This window comes from Herpailurus yagouaroundi, unplaced genomic scaffold (genome assembly GCF_014898765.1).
Source record: "Herpailurus yagouaroundi ecotype Mexico unplaced genomic scaffold, PumYag 196, whole genome shotgun sequence".
In the NCBI taxonomy this organism is placed as follows: Eukaryota; Metazoa; Chordata; class Mammalia; order Carnivora; family Felidae; genus Herpailurus; species Herpailurus yagouaroundi.
In genome coordinates, this window is record NW_024412427.1 from 13,665,552 (window position 1) to 13,676,869 (window position 11,318).

An 11,318-nucleotide genomic window follows, 5' to 3' on the forward strand; every position below is an offset into this window, starting at 1 on the left:
GCTCTTCTGTTGTACCTGCAGCCCACAGCAAGGAGAAGATGCCCCCCCACCCCAACTCCCACCCCCCCCCCCCCCCCCCCCGCCCCCCGATACCTACAGGCCACCTTCTCGTCATGGGTCAGCTGGGTCCAGCTGCCCTTCTCTTTCTCCTTCAGGGCCCGCTGCTCAGCGTTGAGCTCTGTGCAGAAGGGCTCATCCGGCATGGGGTAGGAGCGCTGGGCATGGTAGTTAGTGTAGGGGGGCATCTTCTCCTTGCTGTGGGCTGCAGGTACAACAGAAGAGCTACATTCAGGCTGCACCTGGGACATCCCAGCTCTAACCATAATATTAAAAAAGAGGGCTGCACCGGGGCGTCTGGGTGGCTCAGTTGGTTAAGCATCCCACTTCGGCTCAGGTCATGATCTCATGGCTCGCCAGTTCGAGCCCCGCATCGGGCTTTCCGCGGTCGCCACGGAGCCCGCTTCGGCTCCTCTGTTTCCACCCCAGCCCCCTCTCTGCCCCTCCCCTGCTTGCTCTCCCTCTCTCTCAAAAATAAGTAAACATTAAAAAAAAAAAAAAAAAGAGGGCTGCATTTATTGAGCACTTACTGTGTGCCAGGAGCCACTCTAAGGCCTTCAGGTGAATTGACTCATTTACTCCGCATCACTCTGAGCCAGGCGAGACTGTTATCTGTCTACTTTACAGACAGAGAAACTGAACAGCTAAGTGACTTGCTGTAACTCACAGAGCGAAAAGGAGCAAGGCAGCCCCTCTGGGTTCAAACCTTGTGCTCTCTGGGAAGAGGTGAGGTGAGGAGGGCATGGCAGGCAAAGGCAACGGTGGGACGAAGGCTGAGTGAGATGAGCCTGACGTGGTGGAGGTACACCTGCTCTGCAAACTGTAAAGCGCCAGCCGCGTGCCTTTGACCACCGGTCAAGGGCACGGCTTTGCAGTCAGCTGCGTTTGAACTCCAGTTCCACCCACCCCGGCTCCAACGAGCCCCTTGACCTCACTGTGCTTCAGTGTCCTCATCTGGAAAGCGGGGACAGTAAGCTCCGGCTGCACGCTGTCGTGGGCAGCCTCAAGATAATATACTTGAAAGGGTTAGCGCCACGCCTAGCAGCGGACGCTCGGTCAATTCCACTGCTAGAGGGCCGTTTTACGACTGGCTTCCTTCCTAGAAGCTTTCCCTAGTGTCTAAGCGTCAAGGGCTCCGTGTGGGTGTCCAGGGTGTCCAGAGCAAGGCTGGGCACCAGGAGGGTCTCGATCAAGCTTCTGTTTATTGTCACCAGAGGTGCCCACATAGAGGGCATTGGTACCACCTTGCCAGGACGGTGCTGGAACTGCTTTGGGCTCTTTTAATACCTAGGCCTCCGGGCCTCAGTTTGTTCATCTGAAAAATGGAGCTAACAGCCCAGCATCCACCTCACACGGGTGTTATGAAGACTGAGTGTTTTAGTCCGTGTGAAATGTTGATCACAGCTTGGGGCACATAGTAAGGGCTCAGCGAACGTTATCCGTTATTCTCTGGAGGGTCAAGAAGGCCCTTCTGCTATGTGGTTGAAGTCTCTCCTGCTTTAGGCCTCTTTTTTCTGAATAGGGTCTGGAAAGGAGGTCCAAGGTCCCATCAGCACACTCCACCTCAGGACACAAAGGCCCTAGGAGCCCAAGGTGTGGGGGGGTCAGGCCCCGAGGAAGCTTGGGATGGAAGGGGACCCTGTCAAATGTGAGCTCCAGATCCTGGAGCATCCAGGCCCAAGGGGTGGGATTGTGGAAAACAGTCTAGGGCAGACCCAGGGCAGCTGGCAAGCAGGAGCCCACCCCTAGCCTTGGAGTTGGACAGGGGTGGGGTGTGCGGGTCTTACCAGCGCTTCCCGGGCTGTGCATCTGCCGCATCCTGGGTCCTCCTTTCCTCAGCACCAAGCTCCAGACAGCTCTGAAGAACATCTGTGTGTGTGTGTGTGTGTGTGTGTGTGTGTGTGTGTGAGTCCTGCCCCACATTGCCCTCTGCCCCTACCCTCAGGGCCCAGATACAGAAACCCTTTTTCACAGGTGGTGGTGGGGTCCGTCTGTGGATTTCGAGGTCACCCTCATGCCCCTGACCCTTCTACTTTTGTCTGCGATCCTGGTGGGGGGAGATGGGGGTCCTAGACATTTGGAGCCCCCCTCGGGAGACCTCAGTGAACCATCTGAGAAGTGGGAGGAGGCCTAACTCCCGGAGGCAGGGTCCCAGCGGTTTGGCGCTGTGGGCCAGGGTTCTGGTCCCAGCTCCAGCTCAGCCAGGCCAAGTTGGGAAACCTCCCTGGGCTGTTTGCTCTCCCTCCCTGAGGAAACTGGGTGGGAGTCCAGGTAGGGAGGGAGCAGGGCCTGGGGCTACCTCTCTTCCTCACAGGGCCATCTGCCAAGGTCTCTGCACAGACGGTCTGGCCCCCACCCCTTCCTCCCTAATTGGCTGCCTACGTGCTCACAAAGCCTGCTCTGCGGTGGATCTGGTGGGGGAAGGGGACAGGCTGAGCCCAAGCCCCCACCCCCCAGGGAAGTCTCAGAGCCTGGCTCCCATGGGGGTGGGGAGGGGCTTTAGAGGAGGGCAAGGACCAAAGTGGGTCAGAGGGAGGAAGAGGAGCACACGTTTTGGGGAGAGGAAGGGGGTATCTCACTTCTGGAAAGAAAAAGTACCCCCCCCTTCCCGCATCTGGGGAGAGAGAGGGGCACCCAATAGAGAGAAGGAGGGGGTGTACCATGTGTGGTGAGAGGGGGCCCCCGCATCTGGGAAGGAAGGGCTCCTGTCTGTAAGTGGGGAGCCCCACATTTGAAGAGAGGGAAGGAGTCATCTACATTTGGGGAAAGAGATGGCGCCCCACATTCGGAGAGAGGGTAATTCCCAAGGAGTCCTCAACTCTCAGCTGCCAGGACCCGCCCCCCCCCCACCCTCCCCCGCTCCTGACCCTACTCGATGGCAGGGACCACACGGATCCTCACCGGTGGCGAAAGCAGGGGTCCAAGCCGCCGCATCCCTCACCCGCCAGCCTTGGGCAGCCAGGCTCTCCCACCCACTCACTCACCTCCCTGCTCAGCGCAGCGAGCTAGGTCAGCCCAACAAGTAACGGAGAATGGGCGGCAGAGGGACCAGAGCGCGGGCGCCCGCCCCCAGGCCCGCCCTACAGCCTTTCCCAAGGCCAACCCCTGCGTGGGAACGTCCTGCCTCAGCGGGGCGTGGGAGCGCCCAGCCCGCGTCCCTGGAGACACCCGGGCCCCCCAGCCCGGGGAGGGGGGCCGCAGAGTGAGTCCCCGCCTCGATTTCCCCGCCCCTGGGGGTCCTGCCTCTGGAGACAGCTGACAGCGCCCAGGACCCAGCTGGCGGGGTGTCCTGGGTCGGCCCAGCCCTCTGACTCTGGTAGTCCCAGGAGCTGAATCACCCTCCCTCCGCACCTTTGCTCATTGCCTTCTTTGCACTTGGAATGCTCTCTTAGTGACTTTGCCCAGACCCAGTCTTGCCAACTTTCCAGCCCAGGCTCAATGCTTCCTGCTCCAGCAAGCCCACAAACATCTAGAATCTGGGAGCTGGTCTGTGGTGTACCTACCACCCTGCTCCCATGCCGCCAGATACCCTGTGGGGGTGAATAAAAGCCTCCCTCTGGTGTTCAAATCTTAGCTGTGTGGCCCTTAACAAGTGGCCTAACCTCTTAGGCCTCCTAGGACGAACCTCTGAGTTCCTGTCTTATGTTCTAGAAAAGGGAGCTAATGATAGTACCTACCTGACATGGCTGTTGTAAAGGTTAGATAAGTCAACAGAAAAGCATCAGGTACATTTACTCAAGAATTATTTATTAAGGGGGAGCCTGGGTGGCTCAGTTGATCAAGCGTCCAACTTTGGCTCAGGTCATGATCTCATGGGTTGTTGAGTTCTAGTTCCAGGTTGGGCTCTGCCCTGACAGCTCTGGGCCTGCTTCAGATTCTGTGTCTCCCTCTCTCTCTCTGCCCCTCCCCTGCTCACGCTGTCTGTCTCTCTCTCTCTCTCTCTCTCTCTCTCTCTCTCTCTTTCTCTCTCTCTCTTTCTCTCTCTCTCTCAAAAATAAATAAATACGCAGTTAGGGGAAAAAAGAATTATTTATGAAGATCTATTACAGCTAGCATTTATTGAGTGCCCCCAAGGTAAATGCTTGGGGATATAGAGCCAAACAAATCCAAAAACAGTCCCTGGCCTTTTAGGGCTCACAATCCAGTTCCAAGCAGAAAGTCCTGTGCAAAGGCCCAGAGGCAGAAAAACACAGGTGTATTCAAAGAACAGAGAGAGGACATCTTGGCCAGAGGGTGACAGGTAGAGGGGAGAGTTGGAGAGGGGCTAGACTCCCAAGTAGGGCCTCAGAGGCCATGCTATGGATCTTAGATTTTATTTTAAAGATGGGAAGCCACCAGAGGTAAGTAGGGGAGTGATATTGTTAAATGGAGTAGAGCATGAGTTTAGGAAATGTGGCGTGGGATTGTTAGAATACTAATGGTGGACTGATGAATGAAAGCTGGGGATCCCTTCTGTGGCCTGGGATCAGAGCTTTCTATGTCTCTCGGCTCTGGGCCTATGAAATGTGTCCAGTGCCCACCCATCCATCAGGGTTCCTCTAGCCAGTGAGGCCACAGGGACCTGCTCTAGCCAGTGTCTGGAGGGAGGGGCTTAATCCCCAGGGGGTAGATGAACCTAGAAGGGCAGAGACTCAGGGAAGGTGCTAGAGAGACCCTCGGGTGGGCAGGATGCACATTTCCATTCTGAACTTCAGCAGCAACAGACACAAAACTGTGAGAAGGCAGTGTGGGACTCTCCTGGATCTCCATGAGAGGAAACCCTCAGCTCCCAGGATTAGCCCTGGTTACTCCTGGGAGCTGTCCCACCCTCTTCCCCATGACCAAGGGAATTCCAGGTTTGAGCGACCCCTAAGAGGACCACCTTACCTCTTCGATGCTGACCAGGGTGTCCTGAAGAGTAGCCCTACGGACAAAGGATCAGGGAACACCCTCCTTCAGGCAACCTGGGGAGAGCACGCCTTAAGTCCGGTCAGAACTTTCCAGGGGCAGGCAGATGCCTGCTGCGCTGGAGAGAATGGCTGGTGTGTAGGCTTTGCTGCTGCCGTGCTGGTAGCCAAGCTGTGCCATTTGTGGGCCTCGGTTTCCCCATCCCTCACAGGACTTTACAAGGAAAGGCCTTTGGGGAATGTTCTGCCCTGCCCTCTCCCCCACCCCAGCTTCTGTCCGAACTCTAGGCACCAGATGTGGGGCGATGCCGTGATGAGGAACATCTGTAGGAGAAGCCGGCTTGGAGGCAGGCTTCCGGTGGCTCAAGACTGGTATAAGGCAGCACAACCTCCTGCGGGGTGATGGCCCCGAACCTGGAAATAGTCGGGCTCCCCCATAAGGTAGGTCACCCAGGGGCCCCAGGGGCCCCCGGGGCCAACGAGCAGGAGTCTTCCCTGGGAACTTTGGAGGGCACTGGAGGGGAGGGGCTCGGATGGGGCTTTACAGGCTAGTTACTGCGATGGACCCTACACGGGAATGCAGGGTGGGGTTGCAGAAACTGCAGGAAAGGGAGATGAGCGGAATTTGCCCCTTTCCCCCTGGCCCCGCCGCTCCGACCCTTCAGTGGGAGCCTACAGAAAGGGGCAGCCCTTACTCGTTTTATCAGATCCAGGGAGCTCCCGAGATTCTGCCAAGATACAAAGACCTGAGCCACGTCCCCAGCATCCTGCTGGTAGGACCCCCAACCCCTCTTCCCCCACAGACTATTCAGGCTTCGGACAGGACCATTCCCAGAGGGAATACTGAGGAGGACCTAGGCTTCGCGAAGGACCCGAAGACGAAAGTAGGAAAAGGCGTTGGACAAAGCGTCGGGGCCCCCTGCCCCCAGCCCCTCGGGAGCCCCGGGAGCCTGTTGAACCAGCCGAGATCTGGGACTGGAGGAGCGGGACGGGGGAGATAGGGAGGTGGGTGTCGGGGAGAGAGGGGCGGGGCAATGCAAGGGTGGGTGGAGCTTATTCTTAGGGGCGGGGACTGTAGTGTCAGAACTGGGACTGGAAACGGAAAACCTAGGGGACCTAAGCAAGGGGGGCCAGTTGGGCGGGCCTGGTGAGCAGAGGGGGCGTGGCCAGGATCGGGGGCGAGGCCTATCCTGCTCTGCCGCAGAAAGGCGGGCTAATTAATGGCAAGGGCCTGTGATTTCGGAATCCGCCGACCCACAGCTCCAGGGGCCAATCCAGAAAACGCTTCGGCAACTGTGGGCCGAAGGGCCAGGTCAGAACAAATGCCGAAACAGAGCTGCCACAGAGAAGACCGCTAATGACAGTTTTTCCGGTCCTGGGGACGACGCCTTGCCTGGATTTCGCTGGGACGGGAAGGGACTGTTGGCCTGGAAGGTGGAGGAAACCTCCTTTGGGCGGGTCTGACCACTCTGCACAGCTCCCGTCCCAGGGCAAAAGTTCCCGGAGGAGGGGGCGGTGCTGAAGGTGGGGTCCGGCTGGTGGCAGCAACGGCGACCGGTCCCCCCACTTTGCACACGAAATGAGCGAAGCTAGCGGTGTTCGGCGGAAGGGGAATTTTTTGCAGAGCTGCAGAGGCGATGTTTGAGACCGACCCCTCTGGCTGTCACTCATGGCCCCTTAGCCCCGCCCCGGAGGCGTCAATCCTCTCGCCCCGCCTACAAGCAGTCTTCATTCCCGGTCCCGCCACGTGCCCTGTCACTCATACTACACCACCTACGTCCCGCGTCTCCTCCCTCCTTCCCCGGCCTCGGGCTGCCGGTCGTCCCTCCCCGACCCCTCGGACAGTCTTTGTGTCCCCCTCCCGCTGGGCTCCACCTGGCTGTCCCCCGCGCCGTCTGCAGCCCGACCCCGTCCTGTCAGTCATCCCTGGCCCCGCCCAGCCCCGCTGGCCTTCGGGGCTTACCCGGTCGCTGGCCTCCCCCCTACCCTGAGAGGCTCCTCCTCTGTCACTCAGCCCCTGGCCGCCCGGGCCCTGTCCGTCTCTCCGGCCCTGCCTTCACAAGCCACACTAGACCCTTGCCCTGGCCCCAGGCTTGCTCTTTCAGTTCTCTCTGGCCCCCCGCACGGCGACCGCCTCCACTCCCCGACCCTGCCCGCGCTGTCGTCCTGCCGGCCGCTTCACGCGCCCAGCCCCGCCCCCTCCCTGTCAGTCACTTAAGCCCCGCCCACAAGGCACCGCCCCTCCCCGCCTTCTCCGTAGACCTGTTCCCGAGGTCCCGCCCACTCTGTCACTCCCCTCCGGCCCCCTGCCAGCTCCAGCCTCTCCCGGCCCGCCCCCCGTCCCCGCCACCACGCCCCGGCTCAGGTCCCGCCCACGCCACGCAGTCGGTAGGGGTGCTGGGAGGAGCCGCACGCTGACAGCTGCTGCCGCGGTGGCAGGGGAGCCGGAGGCGGTCCCCCGACGCGGCGAGCTCCGACCGCGGGAAGGGCGGCCACTCGCCACCAGCTAGAGAAGGGGCGTGGCAGTTCGTCAGAACTCGCTGCAGTGAAACCCCGGGGCCCGGGTCCTCGTCACCACGCCCTCGCCTGGACAGATGTATACAAACGACAACCTAGCTAGTATCAGGGGCGGTGAAGCTACCCTCCTGCCCCCCGCCACCCGGGAAGCCCACGTCTAGGATTCTAGTCCCAGCTCCACCCTCTGCTGGTTTCCTTCCCTCTTCCCTGCCTCCCCTCCCGCCCGCCCTACCCCCACCTCCCCCCATGGCTTCGGTTTCCACATCTTTACAGTATCGGTCAGACTCAAGCTCTGTTTATGGGTGTGGGGGTGAATGCCATGGTCTGAGCAGAGATTCTCCCAGAGGCGCCCGCACCGGTGACGTATCGGCCAAGCTATGGATAGGGCTATGGGTGGGGTGGGCGCCACCTCAGCGGAGAGCAGCAGCGTCACCACCAGGAGACAGTCCAACTTGGTAAAGGGGTAAGGCGGTGGGATCCTGGAGGTGCAGCGGGTCAAGTCGGCCCTGGGGTAGGCCCAGATCCCTCCAGATACTGCTCTGGGGCTCCACACTAACCCTGAACTGTTTACAGCTACCGCTCCAAATCTTCCAGGGCTTTCTGCTCCACAGGCCAGAGGGGGTGCACAGAGCAGGGGGAGGGACCTGGCCAGACCCCAAGACCTGGGACACAACTGGCTCATGGACATGGCCATATGGCCCCCTGATGTGGCGGCGCAGGCATTTGTGGGGACCTCATGGCTTCCTTGAACCTTCATTAGCACCCGCTGGCCTCCCGATAAGCTACTTAGCCTGATATTCCGGGTCCCCCTGACAAGCTCTCCAACACAACTCCTTCATCACCTCTCCTCTCCTCCCCTCCGGAGCCCCGCCCTCCCCCCCCCCCCCATGCTGCCCTTTAGCTCTTGGAACACACTGTGCCCTTGCCTGTGGCCGGGCCTTTGTCACTGCTCTCCCCTCTGCTGAAATGCTCTTCTCTCTAGAGCAAGACTCATTTATTCCCACTCGCATGTTTCCGTGTGAGAAAGCTTTACTGGCCCAACACCCGCAGACCTAGGCCTTGGTCTACAAACAAATTTGTCACTATTTGTGGCCTCAACAAAAGCTCCAATTCCACATGCTTTTTTTCCCCCAATGTGACCTTGACACTCTTCCCATCAGGTGGTGGGATCGATGTCCCCATTCCTTGAACCTGGGTGTACCTTTGCAACAGCCTTAAACATAGAACATGGTGAAAATGACGCTGTGTGTCCTGCAAAGCTAGATCATAAAAATGCCACGTACTGATTTGGGACACTATTTTAGAACGCAGCCACGCTGTGCCAAAGCCACCTTAGCCCATGTGGAGACGCCATATGGACATTGTGGAAGGTGCCCTTCCTCATCCGTCTACATCTATTTTCTTCCCAGCAATTTTTATTTTCCAAAAATGACACACAGAAACCCCCAGCCTTGGTGGCCTGTGTGCGCTCCACACCGGGCCTGTTCCCTCACGTCCCCCCACTTCCAGGACCGGGATGCAGTGGGATCTGGTGGGGCAACGGACTGAATGCTTGTATCCTCTTAAAATTCATATGTTAAATCTAATCCCCAATGTGATGGCATTTGGAGGTGAAGCCTTTGGGAAGTGATCAGGTCATGAGGGTGGAACTCTCATGAAAGGAAGTAGGGCCCTTATCAAAGAGACCCCAGAGAGCTTCCTCATCCCCTCTGCCGTGAGGTTGCAATGAGAGGCTGGCTGTCCATGAACAGGGAAGCCAGCTCTCACCAAACATGGTATCTGCCAGCACCTTGATCTTGGACTTCCAACTTCCTGCACTCTGAGAAATAAATTTCTGTTGTGTGTAAGCCATTCAGCCTGTGGCATTTTGTGATAGCAGCCCAGATGGGCTCAGACCGGGTGTTAGAATGGTGCCTCGGGGCGCCTGGGTGCCTCAGTCGGTTAAGTGTCAGACTCTTGATTTTGGTTCAGGGCATGATCTCGTGGTTTGTGAGCTTGAGCCCCACACTGGTCTCCGATATGACAGCGTGGAGTCTGCTTGGGATTCTCTCTCTCTCCGCTCCCTGCCCCTCCCCTGCTTGTGCTCTCTGTCTCAAAATAAATAAACTGGAAAAAAAAAAAAAAAGATTGATGCGTCACTCCTTTTTGTTGGTGCTATTGTCAATGCAACTTTAAAACGTTTCCAAGGGGAGCCTGGGTGGCGCAGTCGGTTGAGCGTCCGACTTCAGCCAGGTCACGATCTCGCGGTCCGTGAGTTCGAGCCCCGCGTCAGGCTCTGGGCTGATGGCTCAGAGCCTGGAGCCTGTTTCCGATTCTGTGTCTCCCTCTCTCTCTGCCCCTCCCCCGTTCATGCTCTGTCTCTCTCTATCCCAAAAATAAATAAACGTTGAAAAAAAAATTAAAAAAAAAATAAAACGTTTCCAATTGACAGTCACTGCTATTATGTAGAAATGCGATTGATTTTTGCACGTTGGCCTCATGTCCTGTGATCCTGGTAAATTCATCTATTGGCTGTGTTAGTTGGCTGGGGCTGCCGTAACCAAGTGCCACAGACTGGGTGGCTTCGACAAAAGAAATATATTGTCTCACAGTTCTGGAAGCTAGAAATCCAAAATCAGGGCGCCTGCAGATTTGCCTCCTTCTGACATCGGTGAGGAAAGGCCTCCTTGGCTTACAGCTGGCGGTCTTCTTCCTGTGCCTCTTACTATCGTCCATGGCGTCTCTGTGCCCAAACTTCCCCTTTTCATAAGGAGACCAGTCATACTGATCTTTCCAAGAACAAGCTTTTGGTTTCATTGTTTTCCTGTGTCCCGTATCATCGATTTCTGTTCTTTATTTCTTTCTACTTGGTTTGGGCTTAAGTTGCTTTTCCTTCTTCTAGTTTCTGACGGTGGAAGCTTGTATCATTGATTTGAGACTTTTCTTCTTTCCTCATAGAAGAATGCACTCTTAACCCTGTTTTAGCTGCCCCGTGCAAATTTGATACGTTGTATTTTCTTTTTAATTCGGCTCAAAACGTTTTCTAACTTCTCTCCAAACCTCTTCTCTAACCCACCGTTTATTTAGAAGTGCATGGTTCAGGGGTACTTGGGTGTCTCAGTCAGCTGAGCGTCCGACTTTGGCTCAGGTCATGATCTCATCATGCGTGGGTTCTAGACCCGCATCATGTTCTCTGTTGTCAGCACGGAGCCCACTACAGATCCTCTGTCTCCCTCTCTCTCTGCCCCTCCCTTGATCATGGGCTCTCTCTCTCTCTCTCAAAAATAAGTAAACATTAACGACAAAAAAAAAAAAAATGTGTTGTTCAGTTTCCAAATATTCGGATTTTTCTCTCCAGGTATCTTTCAGTTCCTGACTTCTTTAAATGTTTTTTTTTTTTTTTTTTAATTTTTGTAACGTTTTATTTATTTTTGAGACAGGGAGAGACAGAGCATGAACAGGGGAGGGTCAGAGAGAGGGAGACACAGAATGTGAAACAGGCTCCAGGCTCTGAGCTGTCAGCACAGAGCCCGACACGGGGCTCTAACTCACGGACCGTGAGATCATGACCTGAGCCGAAGTCGGCTGCTCAACCGACTGAGCCACCCAGGCGCCCCTTTAAATGTTTTTTTAATGTTGATTTATTTTGGTGAGAGAGAGACAGATAGAGCGTGAGTGGGGAGGGGCAGAGAGAGAGGGAGACACAGAATCCGAAACAGGCTCCAGGCTCCGAGCTGTCAGCACAGAGCCCAACGTGGGGCTGATCTCATGAACCGCAAGATCGTGACCTGAACCGAAGTCGGACACTTAACCGACTGAGCCACCCGGGTGCCCCTCCCAGTTCCTGATTTCTAATTTAATTGCACTATGATCAGAGAA

The 11,318-nt window shown here is 56.8% G+C and overlaps 1 protein-coding gene across 5 annotated transcripts in view; it reads right to left on the bottom strand.

Annotated features, from left to right (window-relative positions):
• COX4I2 (cytochrome c oxidase subunit 4I2) overlaps positions 1-3,281 on the bottom strand; it is a 5,848-nt gene extending 2,567 nt beyond the window's left edge. Inside the window, exons 1-3 of one of the 5 annotated variants that reach the window (XM_040447405.1) lie at positions 3,042-3,281; positions 1,845-1,926; positions 98-262 (exon numbers count right to left, since the gene is read on the bottom strand). In XM_040447405.1, the coding sequence (XP_040303339.1) occupies positions 98-262; positions 1,845-1,926 (247 nt within the window). In that variant the 5' untranslated portion in view covers positions 3,042-3,281. Of the gene's footprint in view, positions 1-97; positions 263-587; positions 677-1,844; positions 1,927-2,958 lie in introns of those variants that run through there. The other 4 variants (XM_040447404.1, XM_040447408.1, XM_040447407.1 and 1 more) reach the window with 4 other exon arrangements.
• Positions 3,282-11,318: the final 8,037 nt, after the last annotated feature.